Source organism: Petaurus breviceps, unplaced genomic scaffold (genome assembly GCF_028583685.1).
Source record: "Petaurus breviceps papuanus isolate PSGF00001 unplaced genomic scaffold, PetGlider_PUasm1.0 90681, whole genome shotgun sequence".
NCBI lineage: Eukaryota > Metazoa > Chordata > Mammalia > Diprotodontia > Petauridae > Petaurus > Petaurus breviceps.
Window position 1 is genome coordinate 4,981,078 of NW_027187307.1, and position 25,054 is coordinate 5,006,131.

The window sequence follows — 25,054 nt, forward strand, 5'->3', positions numbered from 1 at the left end:
GCCTCTCCTCCTGTTAGATGAGAGAAGCAGGGAGCCAGCCCTAGGCCAAGATGAACACTTTTCCTGCCACGGTCCCCAGGGATAGGTTTTGACCCAGAAGTGGAGCTGTCCATGGTGGCATGGGGGAAGTGCCACACTCCCCAGGAGCCCACCCTGTCAGCTGTTGCCCAGCTGCCCCCAAGAGGACTCTCAGGAGGATGACTGGTCCCTCTGCTTTGAGGGGAATGTAATCTACTGTGGCCCAGTAATGGACTGTGATCTAGGGGTGGAATGTGCTATATTAAGGGAAGCCCCTGTCTTGTGATAGGGGTAGGTGCAGTCTCAGTAACCCCAGCAATCACAGGCTAGGCATGAGGGTAGCCATCTACTGAGGATATAGCCTTGCAGGAGTAGGGCCCAGGAACACCTGATGTATGAGCTGAGGGGGGAGGAGCTGGCTGCTCAGCCCCCAAAAACCTTGGTCCCCAAAGAATGTACAAGGGGTGTGTGCTATGTTACATACTGAATGCTATGTTCTGTTTTAGGCCATGTGGCTGCTCTGGCAGGATGTTGTGATGCCCAACACAATGGTCTGTTCTTACAGTATACTTTTGCAGCTTATAATGTTGCTATTGTAGGCTAGACTGTGGATTGTGGATGCAATGCTCTAGTTTCTTGGCTCGAGGACTCCCAAAAGGTGTCACCTGCTTAGATTGTAAGGGCCAGAATCTTGGAGGGGTGGAGTGTATGTAAGGGGATCCATGGCCATACACAATCTACTAGTTCCCAGGATTTGACATCATAAACCATTTCACTAAGCTTGTGCATCCATATATAATCTTAAACATTTGAGTTGTTGTAAATACTGTCTGCGAGTGCTCTATGCCAAGTCACCAGGATATTGCTAAAGTTAACATCAACTTGTGAGGCTGTTGCTGGCAAACTGCCTTCTTTGTGTGCTCCTCTAGAAATCAAGTGAACACTGGTCAGTAAGTGGGGAATGTGAATACTGGGCGTGCCTTGACCAAAGTGCAATAAGGTTCAGGGGATGTTGGAGGACTTGGCACTCCCACTATCAGCAACCCTTGGGAAGAATAAAGCAAATCAAGCTCCATCAGGTCTCTCTGTTGCTGCCCAGATTAAGAGTGAACCTGCTAGAGGCTGAAGCCTAAAAGCTCCTGTGTGATACTTTTCCAACTCATTTTACAGATGAAGAACTAAAGCCAACAGAGTTAAGTGACCTGCCCAGGGTCACACAGCTAGGAAGCATCTGTGGCTGTATTTGAATTCAGGAAGATGAGTCTTAATGATTCTCTGCTCAGTGAGCCATACACCATAGGAATGTGTTCTACATAAATCAGAGATGTGTATGAGGTAGATGACTAGAATAGTGTTCCACTGGTATCCACCCATTTGATGCCAAGGGAAGGGAGGCAGGCTGCCAGCACATTGGGTAGATCCTACATGGTACATTTGGGAGAAGATATGGACAAGAATCACCCCGGATGGTCTTGCCTCATTCGATGCAGACTGATGCAATCACAGATCCATTTGAGCATTGAGTTTATAAAGAAGAGCATTATGTATAACCCAATATTTCTTGCCAAGAACCATAGAGTTTTTACCATCTTAAAATTCCCCAAATGCCTCACACATGATAATTTTTTTGTTTACACTGAAAACAAAGTGCACTTTAAAAAGGTGTGGAAATAAAGTTAGACACTATGTGTGATCAACAATTTTATTTTATACTTAATAAAGACGGCATCCAGATATTATCTTGAAGGGGCAGGGCGACCCCTACTCTGTCTCTACAGGAACATCACACAGCAGTTGTACTTGCCATCACCTTCAACCTCATCCTTTTTCCTCAACCACTTTCTGGGCAGCTCTAATTACCCCTCTTTGTACCGTCCTTGGAGCACCCGAGTTGTAGCTTTGCTGCCTTACTGTTATACAGTTATTCTGTGGGAAGTTTCCTTTGTCCTAAGCTTGAACTGGCTCCGAGGTGCAAGGCTTTGGCCTAGCATGGCATCTGTGAGCAATGTTGAGGCTGCTATCCATGAAGAGGTGAAGGCCATACAGTCCCTCCAAAAGAAGATACTTCAAGTACCACTTCCATTTCTGTTTCTGCAGAGAAAAGCACAGTAAGGGAGTACTTTATTTCTTTTAAAAAGGGATGTAAACTTCATTTTTCCCTCTTTATGTCTTTGAACACCGTCATTTTAAAATATTCCAAAGCTAACATCAAACAAGAATGTGTTTAGATACTGAGCTGAAGAGAAAAGGAGATTTGCACCCACAGCTGCCAATCAGAAGCGCACAGAGGGGTGATCCACACTACACTCCGTGGGCTGTTTTCCAAGATGGCGGCTCGCTTTGTTAGTGCTGTCTATTCACCTTCCTTCTGGTTTCTTCAGGGAATTTTCAAATGACTCAGTGGTCTCTTTTTCTTTCCCTTCCACTCCCCCACTTTCAGTGACCCTATCACTTGCCTCACCCCCTCCACTACCTCAACGAATTAAAAGAAAAACAAAGCCTGCAGAGTCAAGCAAAAGAAATGCCCTTTGTGGCCACATCCCAAAGCATCTGGGTCATTCTACACCCTGAGCCTGTTTACTGCACTGAGGAGCTCGCAAATCTTTCTTAGTTGTTTTTCTTCATGCGCTCTTGCTAGGGTATAAATGATTCTCCATGTTTTCCTAACTTGGTGCTAAGTATTTTTATCAGTCCTTAAGACATGTATGCATATTACAACTGAACCACACATGGGTTGGATTCACAAGAACAGAGCTATTGCTAAGTTCAACTGAACCCAGAACTGCTCGCCAAGCCAACTGGTACTCACTGCTCCAGTAGCATTTACTAAGTGCCCAGCCAAACACAGCACTGTGACATGCAAGTTAGCCATCTTTCCCAACCTCTAGGAACTTACTGGCTAAAACAGCTCATGCACATTCAGACATTTGTACATTCACAGGAGATGGCCATAAGGCACCAAGACCTGTGTAGTTTCTGTAATCAAGTGTATTATTGTCTAGATACATCTTACACAAACATGTGCAAAGTGAGAGATGGAAGAAGCCAATGGTAAAAGTCAAGCTACCAGATAGCTACAAAATTTCTATGTGCAGATTTTGTGCCTAAAATGTGTACACTGGCCACAAAAAGCAGGCTTTTCAAAGACCTCTAAAACGGATCAAATCAGGGGATAATCGTGGACTGATGCTGAAGCATGCCTTCTGACTGTTGGCAGAAAGGTGGTAGGGGAGAAGTATAGAAAGAACCACATAGTGTCAGAGATGAGGATGATGATACGTGTGTGTGTGTGTGTGTGTGTTTTACTTAACTTACTTACAATTCAATTTATTATTAGAAGACAATCTTCTCTTGGGTGAAGAAGCAAGTGTGTGAGAGGTGAGGGGGAGACAAATTGGGAGGATAATTGGAAAGTGATAGAAACATTAAAAAAATAAAACATTTTTAAGATACCTCTGAAAAAAGTAATGCAATTGTTTATAATTTGAAATTTCCTTTAGTATTTACCTGAATGGAAGACAAAGAAAGTTCCTTTTTTTCTGGCCATCCCTTAAAGAGGAGAAAACAGTCTATTAGTTCAATTACAGGAATATTAATTGAAGCTTCTCCAAATTTTGAATAACTTAAAAACCACCAAAGATCTCAAAGAATAGATAATGAAAAAAGGGTATGTGTGTGTGTGTTGTGTGTGTGTGTGTGTATAATTCTGAGATCTGAAAGTATAATCTATTTTCAGATTCTGGCACAGTATCAGGTGCTTATGCTTAAAAAGTTTCCTTTATTACAAAGGAGAATTCAATGTGGCATCAAAATTACAAGAGAAATATAAAAGAGATCAATATAGCATTAAAAAAAAAGAAAACTGAGGCTTTCAAGCTATTGTCTGGGTTTTAGCTGCTGGCAAAGGTTCTACCTTGCACTCTTTCTTGGGTCCCTCTTGGACATTAACTCCAGCTTTCCTAGTTTCACATCCCCTTTAATTCCTGAAGACAAGCTAAACAAGGGAGATGACGAAGAAAAGAATGGATGCTACTGGCTTTGCTATGATTCTGTGAAAGCAGCGGTCAGCATGAACCAACCGGTCTGGAGCTGAGCAGGTACCAGATGGATATCTGGTGATAAAGGTTTGAAGGAAATGTTGGGCTACAGAAGTCACTCGACCATCCCAATTAGGTCCAGCACAAATTTCTATCATCTAACTGAATCCTCACAGCAGCAAGGGAGTCTTTTCCTTCCTGATTGGTTTCCTACTGAACTCCCTACAATAGCCTTTTCAAACTCCTTCTTTCCTCAAGCCTTCCACGCCATCCCTTCCTGTTCTCCTTCACCCATATTTTACTGAGAAGGGGCCATTCACTAGAAATGGCCACTTTTTTACATCTTAGCCCCCCCCTCCCCCCACCAGCTTAACACCATCCCCGATTTTCCCCTCCTTTAGTGTGATGAAAAGGCAACACTTGTTGCCAAGGCCAACACTCTAACCTACACACTCGATCCCACTGCCTCTCCACGTGTGCTGTCACGATCATACCCTCTCTTTAATTTTCTATCTTTCCTATCTACTGGTTTGTTCCCTGATGCCTAGGTGTCTCTAACTGTTAAAAAAAACCTTCACTTGACCATTTTATCCCTGCAATCTATCTTCCTATATTCCTATCTCTTCTCTCTTTCAGAGTCAAAGGTCAAAGTCTTAGCAGAAACGATCCACACTCTGCCCCCACTTCCTTTCCTTACTCCTCAACCCTTTGCACTTTGGCTTCCAATTTCATCACTTGACTTGAAACCGCTCTCTCCAAAGTCATCAACAATCTACTAACCGCCCAGTCTAACAGCTTCATCCTTCTTCATTGAACACATTCTCATTCATTCTCTCTCTCTCCCCCCTCCTGAGTTTTGGGAACTTAGCTCTCTCCAGATTATCCTCCTATCTTGATGACTGTTCCTTTGCAGTCTCCTTTGTTGTATCATTATTTCTATCCCACTTTTTAAATGAGGGTGGACCCTAGGACTCTGTCCTGGGAATGCTCTCTCTTGGTGAACTCATCAGCGCCCAGTGGCTTATTATCTTTACACAGATGCCTCCCAGATCTAGCTCCAGTCTGTGTCAGGATTTCTCATTCCATTTCTCCCAATAACTCTTGAACATTTCGACTGGATGTCATAGAAGCATTCCAAGTTCACCATGCTCAGAAGAGAACTCCTTAGCCTTTCATAAAAATTGGCTCCATCTTCGAACTTCTTTGTCTCTATAAAGGATACCAAGATCCTTCCAGTCATTCAGGTTTACAACTTCAGAGTCCTCCTTGACTCCTCCCTCTCCCTCACCCTCCACAGCCAATCAATGGCCAAGTCTTGTCCACTTGAGCAGTACAGACTCTCATATCTGTCTCCTTCTCTCTGCTCACACAGCCACAGCTCTGATTCAGGCCCTTCCCACCTCTCACCTGGGGCTATTACAAGAGCCCCCTGATTAGCACTCTGCTAGGCTGCCTCCTCAACCCATTCTCTACACAGCTATCAAAGTTGTTTTCCTAAAGCAAAGATCTAACCATGACAGTGCGCTAAAGTCAAACTTCAGTAATTCCCAGGTCCCGGCACAAATACAAGTTGCGGTCTGGCATGTACAGCACTTGCCCCCCACCTCACGGGTCTTTACTTGCCCTTCTGCACTTGGCAGCAGGGGGCTGCTCGGCTCTTCTTACACAGAATGCTCCCTCTCCTACCTGGGTGCCTTCACACTGGCTGTTCCCTCCACCTTCACTGTCATGTCTTCAGCTTAAGTACCACCTACTTAACGAGGCCTTTCCTGGTCTTGCCCCTACCCTGCCTTCCCCTGCTGGCTAGCACTTCCCACTTCTACCTGAATGACTTTGTATTTATTTGGGATATATTTGGTTTTCTCTCTCACACAGAACCTGCCTTGATAACCTTTCAGCACCTTAAAGGTACATACCGCTAGCGCTTTTGTTGCTGTATCCCCAGTACCTAGCACAATACTCGGCACATAGTAGGAGGTTACAAAATGCGTGTAGATTACTGAAACGGGGGGCCTGGAGCAGTAAAATCTTCAGAATCACGGGCGGACCCCTCACAGATGTGAACAACTCCCACTGACTGCTGGGGAGGTGAAGCCTTGAAAACTCAATTAGCCAAGCTTTTAAGCTGCTGCTCTACTAAGCCTAGCACAGAGAAGCTAGTTAACTTGCTATATCTCCAGGGATTATTCAAGGCCGATCAAAAAGTATGAAAATTAAATCAACAGGGGCCCTTACTAATAAAGCCACATACCTTTTACATCACCCCTAAAATTAAGGCATATAGATGCTAAGTTCTTGGTGATTGAAGTTCAAAGGCAACCCTCTTAGAAGACTGATTAGCATTAAGGTCTAGTATTTTCTTAGCCCATATGGAGCCACCTGTTAACAACTGCAAAAAAAGGTTTCCCATTTGTTAAACAACAGTGCCCTCTAGTGCTGGGAAAAGAACCAGTCCCCCATGAACTATTTTAACCCACCCAACACTATTTCCTTAAGCATATTAAAATTCAACTTCTGATTTTCAAAACAAAGGCAAGCTTTTGATCCTACAGTCAAGTCTGTTTGCCTGCACTCAAAATGGATTTTTTTTATTGATATATTTTATTCTGACCAACATTTCCTAAACATTCAAACAATGCTTTCCCTTCTCCCCATGTATCTTCCCAATTACAGCTCCCTAAAACCTAGGGGAATGATCGTGACAGGTACATGTATCAGGGGTGGGGAACCTTCAGCCGAGGCCACACGTGACCCTCCAGGTCCTCAAGTACTCTGAGTTCAAGCTTGACAGAACAAATCCTTTTCTAAAGGGGACTGGTTCTGGGAAGTTTGGATTTGGTCAAAGGGCCACACTTGAGGACCTAAGAGGGCCATGCAAGGCCTCGAGGCCACAGGTTTTCCACCCATGACATCTTTGTTCCTCTCTACTTTTGTTAACAGAAAGGAAAGGGTGGCTTCTTTCAGCCTGGCTACGATGGCAGCAGTACTGACATGGGCGTGCCCTCAGACCTTGTCACTCACTGCACAGGTCATTCTTTGATTTGCATTTCTTTACTCTGTATCATGCAATCCAAGTTTTCTCCTACTTCTCTCAATTCTTCATGTCAGGCCTTATGATGTAAAAGCACTTCATTCCATTCATTTCCAGCGTGTTTGGCCATGCATAAGGTACTTGCTATATACCATTTATCTTCAGGGCTTTGCAAGTACAAACCATAGTCCTGCTGTTTTAGCCAGTGTCTAGTATCAGAACCTAATCTGGAGACAACCAAAAAGAAAAGCAAGCAAAACTGGCTATAATGCCGCTGGTCTCGCTGCTTGTAACGGGCCTGTGAGGAAGGCGGAGGAGCTTTAAGAGCCCAGCGTGAGGTACCGCGGCATAGGAGAAAGAGCACGGCTCTGTATTTCAGAGATCTGGGGCCTCGACTCAACCTGGCCACTAACTGGCTGGCTGTGCCTGGGCAAGGCACTTAGGATCAGAGGATTTACAACCAGAAGGGGCTGTAGGGATCATCTAACTTAAACTTCCCATTTTATTGTGGAGGCAAATGAGGCCCAGAGAGGTCAAATGCCTTGCCTAAAAGCACAAAGGAAGTAGCAGAGCCAGGCTCCCGAGCCAGTCCTCTGACATCCAAAACAGAGATCTTCCCATCAGAGGCTGGAAAGAGGCTCTCTCCAATCTGGGGTGCTTGTCTCATTGGTTAAGTTAGAGCACTGAGTTCAATGATTTCTCAGCCCCCTTCAACTCTTAAAAATCTTTCATTTCACAGTCTTAGGCTGGCTAGCTGACTTGCCCAAGGTCAACCATCACAAAACCACCAGCTGAAGGCCATTACTAGAACCCAGGCCCTCTGGTCCCTAGTCTGGGGCTCTTTCCATTCTGCTGTGCTGGCTCCTGAAAGCCTCTGCCTTTTTTATGTTTAATTCATTGAATATTTCAATGACTAAGAACTTTGGAAAATACCAAGAAAAATGTAAGCCCGAAAGAACTGGACAGGGGCGGCTAGGTGGCGCAGTGAGTAGAGCACTGGCCCTGGAGTCAGGAGGACCTGAGTTCAAATCTGGCCTCAGATACTTAACACAAAAACTAGCCATGTGACCTTGGGCAAGGCACTTAACCCCAAATGCCCTCCAAAAAAAGCAAAAAACAAAACAAACAAACAAAAAGAATAGGACAGTGAAACTAGACCAAGCCAGTGTCCAGAGGTGGCACGGTGGATAAAGCACTGGGCCTACAGTCAGGAAGACCCAACTTCAAATCCAGCCTCAGACACTTCTGTGCTGTGTAACCCTAGACAAGTCACTTTACCCTGTTTGCTTTAGTTGCCTCACCTGTAAAATGAGCTGAAGAAGAAAATGGCAAGAAAACCTCAAATGGGGTCACAAAGAACCAGACATGACTGAAAACAACAACAATAACAATGTCCTAAAGGAATACCACTAGACTTCAGCTATTGGAATCTTCGTGCATCAAGAGGCTGATCAAGGAAGCCTGAAACCGACCAATGCAGAGAAATCAGGCTGGGGAGGAGAAAGCAGAAGAGAAATGGCGGGCAAAGAACCTTTCGACTTTTCGTTGTTCGTTGAAGGTCAATCAGAAACAAAGTTAAAGTATTCCTGAATTTTGATATGCAATTTTTCAGGATTGTATCGATTTCATCAGACAGAACATCCTTGGTATTGTCCTGCCAGTACTGTGGGAGATACAAGAGAAATGGAAAACAGAGTACTCACTTTATGCTCTGTGCCTCACTTTGCATGGCGGGGGGGGGGGAAGGGTTGGACCTAGGATCCGGTGATTTGCCTTGAAGGACTCTATGACCTAACAACGTCACCATAAGCAACAGCACACATATTTTATCAGACAAGCTAGCTAGACTAGAGGTGTTCAGAGGACAATACGATCATTGGGAACAATCCAGGAAAGCTGCACAGAGGTGGACTTGAAAAGAAGATGGGGGGGAGGGGGGCAGATTTGAAGAGGAAGATGAACCTAAGAGCTAAAGAGCCCTGCAGCCACTTCAGTACCCCTCCAATACAGGTCTCAAATAATAGCTGAAAGGAAAAATCCCTCAGAGTATTATATACTCTGAACTGAGACCATTTGGCCCACAGTTTTGATAGCCATGGTTTCCATCCTTTGAAAATTACCCCTTTTTAATAAAGGGTACCACTGACGAAGCAATAAATTATGAGGTCGTGAGGAGCATGAACATGTTTCCAAGATACCAAAAAGCAAGTAATCCAGGAACGCCTAGGAGCTTTTACCTGAAGCAGAAAGTGGATGGAATAGGCCAGTAAGGCCGGATGATTAATCACATTTAAACTCCTCTTATATTCCTGTATTTGAGTCTTTTCCAGGATCTGAGGATCTATGTAGAGATAGTGGTTTTTCTCAAAGGATCTGGATGTCCACAGGCAGTCCACCAAGGCGGTCACATATTCATTAAAAGCTTGGTAGATTTTGTTGAACTTTCGCCTTTCCTAAGGGGGCAGGGAAAAAAAATCTCATCAACCAGATTGTAATAATAAGCTTTAGCCTCCCTTTCCGACAATAAGCTTTAGCCTCCCTTTCCGCCCCACCTCTTTGTCACCCTGCCCAGCTGGGGCACCTAATAAGGTCAGGCTCAGTCACTGACAAGAGACTTGATGGCACCAGTTTGCCCTCAGTACCTGGCGGATCAATTCATCCTCCTTGGCAGCAATCAAGTTGACACGATACCTAACAGGAACACAAAATGTGACAAAATTGGAAAACCGAAATGCTGAGTTGTAACATGGATGAATGCTGGCACTGGCGTGCAGGCAATTCTCTGGTGAACATTTTTACCTTCCTGCTTTGAGATCACTACACTTTCCTGGAGGAATAAACATTAACATAAGGTCAAAAGCAATCTGATGCCTGCTATGGAGCCATTCTCTCTTTTCCTTGTCATGAGAGGAAAAGTGTGGCCTTTGACAGAGAAGGGGACGCAGAGAGTTCAACTACTGCCATTAGATGGGGGCACCGCAACTCCTATGTAGCTGAATGGGCCCAGCCACAGGAGCTTGCAGTTTCAAATATGAAGTTATCTAGTGTCTGATTTTTTAAAAGAAAAATTTAAGTTTAAATAAAGGCACAGGAAGCTAATATAAACAATGCTGACCTCTACTTTCCCCATATATCCCAGAATATTCCAAACAGCATTTTTTGTGGTAGCAAAGAACTGGAAACAAAGTAGATGCCTATTGACTGGGGAATGGCTAAATCAAACATGATACATGAGTATTACATATGGTAATGGAATATCAGTGTGCTGTCAGGAAAAGAAAAAAAACAAAGAATTCAGACAACATGGGAATACTTTGAAGTTCTGATGCAGACTGAAGTTAAGTCAGAACCAGGAAAACAATATATACCATGAAATAATGCAAATGGGAACAAAGCAAGCAAACGAAAACTTAAATGTGACTAATTCTAATGACCAAGTTTGTCTTCAAGGACTTGGGGAAATGTACCCCCACCTCTTCTTGGCTGAAGTGGGGAACTGTGCATTGGAATGTGAGGGATTTTCTAAAGTGCATTCTCCCCCCCTTTCTTTTTTATTTTTTGTTACAAGGGATGGCTCACTAGGCAGGGCAGGGAGAAGCTTCTATTCAGAGATGAAGGGAATGTAGAAACAAAAAAATATCCAAAAAATCAGATTACAAAAAGAGTAATGAGTACATGAGTACTGCTCAGCAAAAAAAGACCCAACTTGTCAAGTTCTTCCAAGGGCATTTATCCATCCCAAAGCCAGCACTGACACTATAATACAGCAGCAGCAGCAGCAATATCCCAGACTGGACAACCAGGCCCCAGAGAATGCCCTTCTTTTTCCTTATTACAAAGAACTTTGCAGAAAACAAAGAGAAATCTGGAATGGATTATCATCAAGACGGAATCGTCTTAGAATTTGGAAAAGGCCACATACCTGTACATAATATGACAGAGATGGTTGAGGGTGACAGTGTCTGAGGTGAGTAGTGCTCGATAGAAGACCCCACGTGGAAATATCGCCAATAACGGAAGGTTATAATTGAGATATATGTCAGACACCTTTAGGGAACAAAGAGACCATTAGATATTCCTCTCTAGTTTTCAATCAAGTGGAACGAAAACAGCATCTGTATAAAAGGCAAGTATTTACTTGTTGTTTATTAAAATATTACAAGCAATTATTCCATTAGGTCAGAAGTCAAGTGTCTTCATAGGCAAAACAGGGAATTATAAACCTGCTCTCTCACCTAGTGACCTAAACTTCTACCTGACTGGTTAAGAGTTGGGCTAAGGAATTGTTCCCAAAAGGCTACGTAACAAATACCCGAGAGGCTAGTGAGGACGGGCGAGTAAAGGTAATGCTTTGCCATTAACACATAATAACTGACTCTATCTAGAACATTAACAGCTAGCTAATCTGATACATGAGAAAGCAAATGAGATACAAGACAAAAATCACTTCTGATGAAAGGGAGTCCAAGAGAGGTTGGAAACGTGTCAGTACTGCCTTGGAAGGACAAATGCTGTTATGACAGCAAGGTACAGAGAGAGCCCATTGGGTCGGAGGGCTCTAAAGCAAGAACAGTTAAAACTTGGAGAAGTTAGAATCTGGATAAAGAGCCAAGGGTCATCATCAACTATATCTCAGATTTGTCGAGGGCCAATCCTGTAGCAAGAAAAGATAATTCACTTCCCTTTTTATTTCCATGATATTAAGTAATTCTTCAGAAGTATATAGCATCAAAAACTTCAACTGGTTTAAAATTATGTCCATAAGAGGCACCACCACCTGGGACAACTGAATGCAGAGAAATATTTAAATAACAGACCCTCATGAGAAAGGATTACACAGAATGGGATGCTTACCATCTCAAAGAAATCCAAAATAAAGTGGAACAAGAAACTACTGTTGTTTTCCAAGCGCAGAGCGATCGTGGACAGCCATCCCACGTAGGTGATCAGCTCATTCACAGAGTTCAGGGAAATCATGAGAGTGTTCCTATAATCAGAAAGCAAGCAATTCACACACAGGCATTCCCAAAGCTCTTTAACTTCCAAGCTGTTCTGTAGAGAATGGGGCAAAAGTCAGTGTGTACATGTTTGCAACCCTTTCCTGGTGGCACTGCAGAGCTTGGTATACTAAACATATGGAGCACGTTCCATGAAATACCTGATAATCAGGTCCTAGGCCACACTCAGGCCAGGCCAGGCTGGATGGCAAAGAAAGACAGGACCAGGCTCCAGATGGACTGGAGTTCCCATCATCCTGGGCTAGCAACTCTGTGGAGCCCTGAGTACTTAGCTCATATGTACTTATTAGTACATAGCTGGTACTTGCTATGTGCCAAGCATTAATTACCAACATTTGGCAATCACATAGACCATGAAAGTGACAGAGTCAATACAAAATACCCAAGAAAATAGCTCTGGACCCCAAACCAGGAAATGTAGAAAAAAATATAGGCATGTGGTATGAGGACACCAAAACATGGAATGGAATCTCAGCATATAGAAAGGGATTAAAATAAACCAGGACAAATATGAACTGTTTAGTCCAAAAGAGAAGTTTAGAATAACAGATATCAAAATTAAGAATTTCTTTTCTCTACAACAAAAGGCTGCATGCTGTGATAGAAAGAGTCAGAGTCAGAGAGGCTTGAGCTTGAGTCTCTCCCACCTTTGATACAAACTGCCTGTATGACCCTGGGCAAGTCACCTGACTTCTCATTACAGTGCCCCAGATGATCCTCAAAGATTTAAAGTTGGGGACTAGTTGATTTGCACTGGCAAACTTCCCAACGCCAAGGAAATCACAGGCAGGTCCAGATGGCCACCATCATCACCGGCCCCCGGAAAGATGTCAACATTACAACACACTGACTGGGAAGTCTAAAGTACACAAATTTCCATGACAACAACAACAGGAATGTCACTGTGATCTCGTCAGCTTGACTTCCTGAGTTCTGAAGCTGTTAAAATCTTCACTCAAACTAACCTGGTTTGGGGGGGGGGGGGCAGTACTTCCACAGTGATTTAGTCTGGTCTCTGGGTTCTCTCTTCCTGCTGAGGATCAGAAACAAGAATGTTCCAATATAGTTCAGCTTTTAAGCTGAATCATGGATAGTCTTCCATTTACATTCAATTGGCTGAGACTAAAATGGAAACTGGAAACAGCATGGCAAAGGGAAGGAGGGTTATAGGAAGGTAAGCCTCTGCAAAGCACCATGGCATCAAAGGCTTCCACGCAGGGCCAAAATGAGTTCCAGATAGAAGGCTTTTTTGGACAAAGCCAGGCAATAGTGAGGGCATTTATCTAGCAGCCTGTGAGGCACAGGGCTCCACCAAGCCTCTCCTGTAGGTTCTGGTCTAGCGCCATCTACCTGACAGAAGAGAGACCTCAAAAAAGCTCAATTCCAAATCCACATGGTCTTTAGTTCCTGTGGCAAGGAGTACTTAAATGATGACTTACCCTGGATAGTCCTGAAAGGAATGGCAAGGAAGCTCAAAGGATGCCAGAAGACTTGGTGTTTTCCTCAGTGTGGAAATTCCCTCTGCCAACCCAGATTCTCAACTGTCTATGAATTAGTAGGCAAGTCCCAAAGAGTTGCCCAGAGATCAAGTCATTTGCCCAGGATCACAGTGCTAGCTAGTAAATATCAGAAGCATGATAAGAACCAAGGCCTTTCTGACTACAAGCCTAACCTTCTATCCTCGATGACAAACTGCCTCTCTCATCTCTAAAATGGAGAGACATGAGTATTTATAAATCTGGCAGCATATATGTGCCAAGAGTTAATAGGAAATATTGGAAAAGCAGCTCAGATTTTGTCCTTAGTGATTGAAGAGCAATTCCTTTTTTTAATGTTTAAAAATGTATATAAACAGTGATTTTTGCAAAAAAGTTTCCAATTATTTTTCTGAAAGGAAATATGAAGGACAATTCCTCCATTTTTGGGGTTCCGCAAAGCCAAAGGAAGATCACAGATGCAAAGATGATCTTGGGATGACATTGTTAAAGGGAACTTAAGTATTGAAATATCATTTCTTTCTAAAAGGCACTCCCACCTCTTAACTCTTCATGTTCCCAGTCACGAGTAGAGGAGAGGAGCAATGAGGAATGAAATAACAACTTAAAAACAAAATCAAAGACAAGCAGCCCAGGCCACAGGCCCAAGCCGAAACGGTGACACCACTGAGACCTTTGTGGCCGCTCTATGCTGAAGATAAACAAGGGGACAAAAAGATTCCAGGTAAAACCTCGAAAACTTAGGTCTTTTACCTGGAGAATAAGGCACATCACAGGAAGTAGTTTCTATTCCAAGTGAGCAGATTAAAGGGGGCATTACCCAAATATGGCAGAAGAAGAGCCAAAGGAGCTCAGAGGGGCTTCTCTAGCCATAACCACAATTGTCTTTCTTCACACTGGCCTGACCCAACTGAAATGAAGAACTGTTAGGAGCCTGCGGGACCTGTTTTCTAATTGGCTTGTTACAGAACTTCAACATCACTGAAGACAAAAAGAGGCACTGTTACTTATTATATGTAATAACAACAACAAAAGTAACTTAAGCCAAAGGATTATAGGGCCAGACAGGAAGCCAATCTCTAAGCAGCTGGAAGCTTCAGGCCCCAGTGCCAGGTCTCCCTCCCTCGGTCCCCAGCATCCCTTCTGGTGGGTTGGGCAAAGACTTACGGAGAAGTGTTCAGTGTGGCTTTCATCTTGACCTCCATGGCATGCCACAACAGCCAGTTCTGCAGCAACTGTGTCAGGCTATAAAGAACACTGCACTGCGGGAGGCAAAGGGAAGGACCCATTACCCACACTGCTCTGCTCCCCTGTGCCCCCTTGCCTGAGCAGGCCAAGCACAACCATCAAGGACCCGAACATCCAGGGCAACAATTCCTCCTACAACACCACCCAGAGAAGACGCTTGTGAATAAACAAAGGGGCATCCTGCTGCTGAGATACTTCTAGGGATGGGGGAAGCTCCTGACTTCTAAGGAGAACCCTGTTCATTCAAGAGCTCTGGTTGTCAGAAAGCTATCTCCTTGTAACCTAGCCCTCCCTCACACACATTAATAATGTTCGCTCTCTTTTCCCTTTGCTGACACATCAAAGATCTGAAGGCATCAATCACTTCTTCCATGAAGCTAACTCTGATCTAGGCTTCTGTGCTCACTGCAACGACGGGTAATGCTACCCCAGGGTACACTTCTCTTCTTTTCACTTGTCCAATGGGGTTGTTTTTTCACTCCAACTTGAACTGTCCCTCTGCTCGTTGAAAGCAGTCTTATGCTTGTGTATCTACCCATAGTGCCTGGAACAGTGCTGGGCTGCTAACGACCACTTGGACAGCTCTTTATGGTTTACAAGGTGCTGTCCCCATAACCATCCCATGAAGTAGACTCCATGAGTGATTTCAAATTAATATTCACAGAGACTGCAACCACTTGGGGATACAGTCTGCTAGGGCTAAACTATATCTAACTGTAGCCAGCCTGGTGAGAAGCCCCACTGCACGGGGCTGGGCTGGTCACCGAACCACAGATATCCCGTACATCATTGGGTGCCTACTCTGGGGTTGTTCAGTTTAGTAAGGCCCTGCCAGAGCTTGTGCACCCTTGGGACTTAGGATCACCTCCATGTTGTAAAGAGGCATTGGAGGATTCCAGTGGAGGCATGAAGATTGTCTTCAAGAAGGAAACTGAGGTTCTGAGGTGAAGTGATTGACCAACAGTCGCACAGTTGGGTGTCAGACGTGGCATTCAAACTCAGGTCCTCTGACTCCCAAGCCTTTGGACAACGCCATACTGCCTTCTCGTGAACTCAAAAAGCAGTCAGGGTGTGGGAATTCCAGGGTTGGATTTCCCCATTACAATCCAAATCATAGCAATGAGAGGAAAATACACATTTAGAAATTTCTAGATTGTTAAGTAATCACTTCACATGGGAGTCCATGCTATTTTCTCATCTAGAAAATAACCCTTAGGAGTGAAGTGAAACTTGGCAGGTCTCAGGTACAATTACGTCCATACCGTTTCTTTATAGGCAGCTATTTGCAAGTGCCCAAACCTTAATTTTTACTCAGGAAGGATCTCTGGGAGAGGCAGCTGGTGTAGTTGGAGTCAGGAAAACCGTGCGTCAGATCCTGCCTCTGAAACTTACAAGCTGTGTGAGCAGGGACATTTAATCTCTGGTCCCCTGCCAATGCCGTAGAACCTCCACATTAAGGCAGAGTGAGGTTGGGACTTGCTTTGGGGAAGGGGATTCCCACAATGTCAAAAGAAACAACAAACCCCACCACTGATCCTTCTCATATCCAATATCTGTATACTGAGGAGAATGTCATTCCTAAGAATTGTAACCACTTTTTACATTTCCTGTTGCCACAATCTTACCATCATCATCTAAAATTGAAACTTATCATAGGGATGGACCCTACTTCTAGAATGCTATTATCACCAGCACTTTTAATGGCAAGATGACATTTTTACATCATCCATTATCTAAATTTCCATATAATAATTCTGCAATTCGGAGGTTCTAGGGAGTTGGCAGGGGACCAGAGATTAAATGTCCCTGCTCACACAGCTTGTAAGTTTCAGAGGCAGGATCTGACGCACGGTTTTCCTGACTCCAACTACACCAGCTGCCTCTCCCAGAGATCCTTCCTGAGTAGAAATTAAGGTTTGGGCACTTGCAAATAGCTGCCTATAAAGAAACGGTATGGACGTAATTGTACCTGAGACCTGCCAAGTTTCACTTCACTCCTAAGGGTTATTTTCTAGATGAGAAAATAGCATGGACTCCCATGTGAAGTGATTACTTAACAATCTAGAAATTTCTAAATGTGTATTTTCCTCTCATTGCTATGATTTGGATTGTAATGGGGAAATCCAACCCTGGAATTCCCACACCCTGACTGCTTTTTGAGTTCACGAGAAGGCAGTATGGCGTTGTCCAAAGGCTTGGGAGTCAGAGGACCTGAGTATGAATGCCACGTCTGACACCCAACTGTGCGACTGCTGGTCAATCACTTCACCTCAGAACCTCAGTTTCCTTCTTGAAGACAATCTTCATGCCTCCACTGGAATCCTCCAATGCCTCTTTACAACATGGAGGTGATCCTAGGTCCCAAAGGTGCACAAGCTCTGGCGGGGCCTACCTAAGAAAAATATAATAATAACTAGTATTTCAATGAATGCCACATTAATGCCACATCTGTATGGCTGGCAGAGTACCAGGCAGGACAGGGGATATACAGATGGCACTGGTCCCTCTCAGGCACAATCAGATTACAACTACTTTGGAACAGTGTTGCCCAATGTTGTTTAATGACTTGCATGGAAAAGTAAGAGCCAATGAGTTTCCAACAAAGGTTGCTGGTGGTGATTTTTTTTTTTGGGGGGGGGGGGGGGGGAAGGGGTTGTTTTTTAAAAGAAAAAGCCATGGGTGACATAACCCCAAAGAGACTTGGGAAAGGACAATGAGGAAAGTATTTTTTATTTCTTTTCTGTAAATTTCTTTAGCTCTGGTGCAGTCAGTGATAAGGGTTTTTAATGTAAGATTCTATTCTGTAATGAGTGCATTGATTTGATTATTGGTCTTTGTTCAAATGCCACATGTCCCACTGCCCTGTGCATTGCTTTTGCACACACTTACCACAAGTATTTGGGATTCACTGAAGGTTTCCTTTCTCTCTGTGGGTCCCCAGCACCCAGCACAGGGCCAACCCAGAGCAGGAGTTTAGGCACTATGGGCTGATAGCTAGGCAGTTTTACTTGAGACACAGACACACACACAGACAGAGCTTTGGACACTGGCATCACCTCTACAGCCAGGCAGCCTTGGCTTAGAACTCCATATGACTGGCAATAAGCAACATGGAAAAGTTCATCATTTTACCTTATGATAAATTGATGATGTGAAGAAGAGTTGTGTCAGGGAGTCCCAGAGAAGCGGTTTGATTTCTAAAGAAAAAGCATTCAAAGGCTTAGTCACCCTTCTGTAAATATCACTGGGCTTTTCCTCCAAGGGGCTCCCTATTTTCTTGTTACATACCAGAGAAACTGCCCACGGGAATCCAGCTGAGAAGCTGCAGGTACTCGGCCTGACAAGAGATGCCATCCCATGAAGGCAGGCTCCTATACAGGAACACCTCAGTGGAAGAAAAGCCCTCCTGTGTGCAACACAATCAAAGGTCAGAACCTCTTTGAGCACAAACGCTAACTAGTCAGCAGCTTCAAAAGAAAAACCTGCAAAAAGGTGGAGGGATCGAGGCAAAGCAGGATGGGGACAGCAAGAAGCGCTCACCCTTGAAGGAGACAGCTGTGCTTGATGAGAAAAAGAAAAGGCAAAGTTGGCAGAATTGCAGTTTGGACTTGGCTGGGGCCAGGAAGGCCAGCTTCATTCATGTGTCTAGCTGTATTTATTTAATGCTAACAGTTTAATTCAGGATCTGACTCCTCCTTTGATATGTTTGTCTCTGTTTATGGTTAACTTTACGAGAAAACTTTCTTAGCAAAGAAATCCTGCCTCGCCTTTGTAGTGAGCTTGGCCCTGTAATTACATAGTCCCAGAAAAGGAAGCCTGGCGGACCACCACCATCTTCTCCTGGATGGCTCCAACCAGAAGGCTGCTAAGGTCCCCTGCCGCTCTGACATTTTGTGATCCTCCTGCATTCAGCTCTACTGGCCCATGTGCTTTGTTTGGGGGTGGCCCCTGGGGAATCCCAAAGCTGCTGCGAAAGACTAGAAAGCCATAGCACATCATATTTCCCTAACTCAAATCAACCAGAAGGGGAAGAGGCCAGTCTGGATCACCTCTAGCAAAAAGTCTCAATTGGAGAACATTTTCAAAATAAATGTAATTTAGTACTTTCAGGTTCCTGTACAGTAACTTCACCAGCAAATGAAATGTTCCCCAGGGCCCTCCATGCTGAGAACAGATGCTCGTAGCTAAGTCATTAGTCTGCAACCAGTCATCACACCCCAGCTTCTGGTGCCCCTCCACCTTGGATTTGCTCTATATTCCTATTTGGATATGGCCATTGTCGCTCCCCATTCCAAGAGAACAGAAGTTCCCTGAGGGTAGGGAAGGGAGTTAGCATTTCCATAGTACTCACTACATACCAGGCACTGGGCTAAGCACTTTACAAGTATGATCTTGTTCAGTCCTCACAACCACCCTGGGAGGTACATGGTTTTAGGATTCCTATTTTACAACTGAGGAAACTGAGGCAGAAAGCAGTGAAGTGACTTGTCCAAGGTCACAGAGCTAGCAAGTATCTGAGGACAGATTTGAACTCAGGTCTTCCTGACTCCAGATCTAGCGTACTGTGGTATCCCCAGCTGTCCAGGAATGGAGCAGGGCTTGTTTCATTCTTCCTATTGTGTTCCCAAAGCCCCAGGAAGAAAAATATCAGAACTATAACTAGGCTTTCCTAGATCTAGAGAACACTCTGGTGAAGAAAGTCTCTCTTGCCAGTGCAAATCCCCACTTTCTCTGTAATGCCAAGCCTGGAGTGTAGAGAAGTTCAGTGACTTGTCCAAGGTCATATGGCCACTATGTGCCAGAGACAGGCTCCCACCTTCATCTTCCTGGCTTCAATAGATCTCCATGTCCTAGGGCACAATGCTACTTGGCCCCAAAACACTTAAAAAAACCAGTTAAGCATTTGCTGACTGAATGGTTGATCCCCTTACCAAATGCTTTTTGTTGTTTAGTCCTTTTCAGTCACGGCCAACTCTCCGTGACCCCATTTGGGGTTTTCTTGGCAAAGATACTGGAGTTGTTTGCCATGTCCTTCTCCAGCTCATTTGACAGATGAGTCAAACAAAGTTAAGTGACTTGCTCAGGGTCACACAGACAGTAAGTGTCTGAGGATGGATTTGAACTCAGGAAGGTGAGTCTTCCCAACTCCAAGCCTGGCACTCTATTCACCACAGTGCCACCTAGCCACTCCACCAAAGCCCTACTTCAGAGCATAGTAATAAAAGGCCAATTGTTTGAAAAAAATCTTCTAATTAGACCCAGTCCAGGTGCAATTACAACAAATTACATCTTTTTTTAGGTTGAGTAGATAGCTCCTTTTTGATTATTAAAAAATTACAGTGCTTTAAAAGGAGAAAGTACTGCAATAATGCTAAAGGCATACATGATTTCTCTACTGACAAACAAGTCTGTGTTACTCACACTGAGAATTTTTAGTGTTCATTCCCACAGCACTAATCATTATTTTAATCCAAGTGTTTGAAAATATGAAATGAAAATACATACATACATTATACATGAGTGCATACAGACACATCATCAGGTTTTTGCCTAGAACACAGTCATCTGCCTTAAGAAAACTGTATAGTAATAAATCACACATGAATGTCACATTTACTGTGTAGAAAAAGGTCCCACAGAACTCAAAAGGTGTCACAATGAACACCTAGAAAAACTGTAAGACCCCAGAAAGAAGTCAGTTCTCACCTGTAAGAAACACTGTGCGCTGATAATAACGTCCAGAAACTTCCTGAACTCTTCTTCAGATGTGTAATTACTGACCTTGTACCAAGGACATCCTAGAGCAGGAGATCACAAATGAGGCAGCTGGTTACAGAAGGAAAGCTCCAGTGTGAACAGTCAGTGCCTCAACATGAAAAGGCCAAGGTGGCAGGCATACTGAGCACTGTGGGCTCCTGCCTGGTGCAGCTCAGCCAGCACTAGGCTTAGGGCTTCTCTTTAGAGTAGAAACTCCAGAGGATGGTCAGACGCTGGGAAAGAAAAGCCAGCTGGGAAACATGGCCTGCCTACCTCCCTCTCTTGCAGGGCTCAAGGTTTTTTCTTTCTTACCTTCTTTTAACGCTTTACTCATCCAGTAATAAAGCCGCAGCCAGACAGTCTCATCTTGAATACAGTTCAGATAGTGTAGTAATGGAGGGCTATTGAGCACTGCACACATCTGGGATGGAAGCTGCAAGGAAAGTCCAGTTAAGTCTCTAAACAGAGAGGGGTCCAGAGACAAGGGGCAAGCCAATGTGCTGGGCCAGTTGGGCCTAGTCACTCACCTGAATGTGCTGGATGTTCTCCAAGAGCTGAGAGAACGTGTGGAGCTGCTCTAAGGGAAAGGATTTCGGATCACTAAGTATCACATCCAGGCTGGCTGAGTTGCCTTTCTCATCCTGCTCTGCTGTGCAGATGTGGCTGCTGGTGGGCACTGGGATAATGCAGCCAGAATTCCATTTCTGAGCAGAAAGACAACAATTCATAATTCTTTCACTGCGTCTGATCAGCCCCAAACTTTAAACACAAAGACCAGGATAAAAGTGGCTCAGTTCATGGTCTCTTAGGTGACTGATGAAATATCAGATGCACAATACTGGAGAAACCATTGAAATAAGCGTCACTGTCTGAAGGGTTGGGTTAAGACTGGCTTAGAAAGAAAGTTCTGTAGCTCTTGGATTGTAGATGCTCACCTTTTTTTGACAGTGCTTATGGTTATCCAACATGCCAAGGGTTAGTTTCACAGACGGTAATGGGGATTTCTGATTTCTTTGCTTCACGATATAGACAGCTGCCTGCCAGATGCTATCTGTAGTCTTAAAGTAGATCTGTAAATTAAGAAGTCCATTAGGTTTATGATCAACAAACCAGGGAGGCAGGGCAGCACAGATCCTAAAACTCTGCCCACAATTAAATCCAATAATTATAAAACTTCCTAAGCTCCCAGAAATCTACTGAAGAGCATTTTTTCCTGACCCTATTTTCTATAACATATGTATTTTCCCCACCAAGTAACAAAGACTCTTCTCAACTGAATCTTACAAATTGTAAATCTGCAAACACTTTTTAAAATATACAGAATTACAATACTATTAAAGTACATTTTGATCATTCTTGAACCCAAAGAACCCAGATCTCAACCTCAGTACAGACACAGAGCATTCCCTTAATTCCTTACCTTCCTTTTATGAGGCAAAGAAATGGTAATCAAGTTGGGACAAAAGGACTTATACAATGACAACAAGGCCTGGAGATAAGGATGCGGCCCCTGCAATGCAAACAGACCTTTTAATTCAGTGCCCAGTGAGAGAACCCCAAAAGGAGGTCAGAAAGAAGAGCAAACTGTCATAAAATGACCCCAGAGGTGGCACAGTCAAGCAGGTGCTAACATTGCTACCCAGCTGAAGGTGACAGAAGAAAGCAAAGAATGACCAACAGGAGGTTTTGATGAAGCCCCCAGATAAGCCCAGAGCATGCAACTTGTGGCACTGAGGCACACACTTCTTCACTGCATCATTTCCTCCTTCTCTGCCTCCTTTTTCTGTCCATTCTCCTTGGCCCAGCAATTAGGAGCCGTCACTACCACCAATCAGCCAGTCAATACACATTTATTAAGTACCTTCTATGTGCAGGCACGGTGCTAAGGGCTGAGGATACAAAGAGGAAAAAGTCAGTTCCTGCTCTCTTAGGGGGAAAGACAATCTGGTTTGGGACATATGGCATTTAAGATGTCTACCAGACGTTCAGCTCAGGCAGTCTGAAAGGCAGCTGGAGATGCCAGATTGGAGGTCAGCCAGGAGGTTAGGGCAGGACAGCGGGGCTGGTGAATCCTCACTGGATCCCTGGGAGCTGAAGAGGTCACCAGTGAAGTAGGATGGAGGGAGAAATGAAGAGGGCCCAGGGTAGAAGTATACTGATAAAGTGCTTTCCAATTTACAAAGACCTCCCCTCCTGGTAACTGGGAGATGGGCTGTGCAAGATTCTTCATGGCACAGAGGAAGGCACAGAGGCTCAGAAAAGCAGGTGATTTGCTCCAAGTCCCAGAGCTGCTAAGTAGTCAAACGTGGACTCTGACCTAGGTGTCCTGCTCCTAACTGCAGGGCTCTGTGATTCTGTCAGTGTGCCAATGTGCAGCAGCAGTGCGTGTGCACTAAGACAGTCTGAGACACTCTCTGCCATAATCTCACTGGTGCCACTCAGGGAAGACAGCTTCCCCACTCCTAATTTAGATGCCAAAGGAGAAACAAAAGGCGGGAAGAGGGTGGGGGAAATAGTCACATCCCAGGATAACAATGATAGAAAGATTCACTGGCAAAGTGCCAGCCAAGTAGTTTACATTGAGTGGAGACTGTTTTAACTAAATCTATAACAATTCTAGAATGATAAGTTACTATTGCTAGCATATCTAATTATTCTGAAATATCGTATTGAAATTGTTTTCACATAGTCAGCAACTTTATTGAACTGAATATGGTTAAAATACGTGGACCAGAAGTTGGGACTTTGAAATCTTGTTGTGAAATCCTTATTCAATGAAAACAGTGTTAAGTCTTGAGACGGTGTCTTGAATGGAATGGCAATATTGATAGTACAGGACAAGCCGGTAAGCCCTGGCAGGGAGAGGCAGTGTCACTGGCCTTGGGGTCATGACACCTGCTTGGGTCTGGACACTTCCACGCTGTGGGCCTTGGAAGCAGCCATACCACCTTCCTGAGGTACAGCTTCACCATCTGGGAATGGGAACAATACTGCTGCGACGAGCTACCTCACAGTACTCATAAGTATAATACCAGATACTAATGAGCATCAGCATGAGACAGCAGGTGTCCGCCCCCCCCGCCCCCTCCCTCAAGACTCAGCTCAAAAGTCACAGAACAGCTTCCTGAAGCCTTCCTCCTCAAACCGCCCTGTATGTATTTCTCTGCACACAGGTTGCAGCCATGCTGTGTACTTCTGTGCCAGGGTCCCCCATGCCACACGATCAGAATGTGCCCACATCAGAGAAGCTGCTGTTCCCCATGAGCAAAGCAGAACTGCAGTAGCTCAAAAGAAACGCGAGATGTGCAGAGTTAGAAAATCTGCCCCCAATCTTCACGTGGACTGTCTGTGCCCGACCTGGAGAAGAGCATGCCCAGATCATGCTGGGCTGACAGCCACAGTCGGGCACACCATGACTTGACTCTAGAGTGAAGTCATTTTTGTCGTCTTCGAGAACAAAGGACAACAACCGACCGACCAAGAGAATACAAGTTCCTTGAGCCCAGGGAGTGTTTTGCTTCTGTCTGTCTCCTGGGGACCTAACACCGAGCCTGGCATGTCTCTGAAGTTATCACACGAAGGCTTTTGGGACACCCCATATTTGCTGTTGGTCCTCACGCATGCTGCGCTTACGCCCTCTCCCACAGCAACCGTCATTAACAAATCAAAATGTTTCTGGGCAAATGGGATTGTCTCTTGGGCTAAAGCACTTTCAATGGAGTAAGAAGTTAGCAGTACATGGGTCAGAGATACTTACTGTCTAGAGCTGGAGCCCAGGAACCTGCTCATTTAATACTGGTTAAAATATGCTATCAGCACTAAGGTTGCCTGCGTCGTTACCTAGGGTTTCACTGGCCAGCCTTGAGTCTACTCACCACCTTGGCCTGGTATTCAAGCAATTTCCTCACACGAAAGGGTTTGACTAGAAAAAGCAAAACAAGCAAAACAGTGTCAGGCATTGTGGGATAAGAATAAAATCAAAATATAAGCAAGCGTTCAACCAGTGTTCTAGGAGGCTCCGTTCACTCCACCTCATCCTACAAATCAGGCCATGGGTAGAGGACTCTAATGGTCAGTTATGCCCCCAAGACCCTGCTCCCAGACCGGAAAGCACTGGGAAACTGCCATCAGGAGCTCTGGAAATGAAGCAAGGCGACTAGCGCCACACAATTCTCAAAGTCTGCAGAATGAACAGCAAAGAAGGAACACAGGGAATAAGAGGACTCACCGTTCTCCCTCTTGGTCAGCAGATACAGTAAGTGACAGACGTAACAACTCTGCGAAGAAAGAGCAAGAATGAAATGTGATTGAAATCACACCTTCTACCTGAGCTTTTAAACTCCCCGCAGGAAAAGGGAGCGGGGCATAGTGGGTGTGGGCAGGCTTGGGGATGAAGTTTCCCACTGGCAGTCATAGCACAAGGACAAGGGATGGGAGATGGCCAAACCC

The 25,054-nt window shown here is 44.5% G+C and overlaps 1 protein-coding gene across 3 annotated transcripts in view; it reads right to left on the minus strand.

The window, feature by feature from the left end:
* Positions 1-1,706: 1,706 nt before the first annotated feature.
* The window catches only part of CENPI (centromere protein I), a 54,045-nt gene continuing 30,697 nt past the window's right edge, over positions 1,707-25,054 (minus strand). For 2 of the 3 annotated variants that reach the window (XM_069065261.1, XM_069065259.1), the window contains 16 exons: positions 24,834-24,882; positions 24,481-24,527; positions 22,026-22,115; positions 21,541-21,675; positions 21,133-21,309; positions 20,918-21,038; positions 20,555-20,646; positions 18,137-18,254; positions 17,981-18,045; positions 14,768-14,862; positions 11,941-12,073; positions 11,009-11,133; positions 9,729-9,777; positions 9,324-9,539; positions 3,526-3,567; positions 1,707-2,109 (listed from right to left, as the gene is read on the minus strand). In XM_069065261.1, the coding sequence (XP_068921362.1) occupies positions 1,966-2,109; positions 3,526-3,567; positions 9,324-9,539; positions 9,729-9,777; positions 11,009-11,133; positions 11,941-12,073; positions 14,768-14,862; positions 17,981-18,045; positions 18,137-18,254; positions 20,555-20,646; positions 20,918-21,038; positions 21,133-21,309; positions 21,541-21,675; positions 22,026-22,115; positions 24,481-24,527; positions 24,834-24,882 (1,698 nt within the window). In that variant the 3' untranslated portion in view covers positions 1,707-1,965. The remainder of the gene's footprint in view (positions 2,110-3,525; positions 3,568-9,323; positions 9,540-9,728; positions 9,778-11,008; positions 11,134-11,940; positions 12,074-14,767; positions 14,863-17,980; positions 18,046-18,136; positions 18,255-20,554; positions 20,647-20,917; positions 21,039-21,132; positions 21,310-21,540; positions 21,676-22,025; positions 22,116-24,480; positions 24,528-24,833; positions 24,883-25,054) is intronic. The other variant, XM_069065260.1, reaches the window with a different exon arrangement.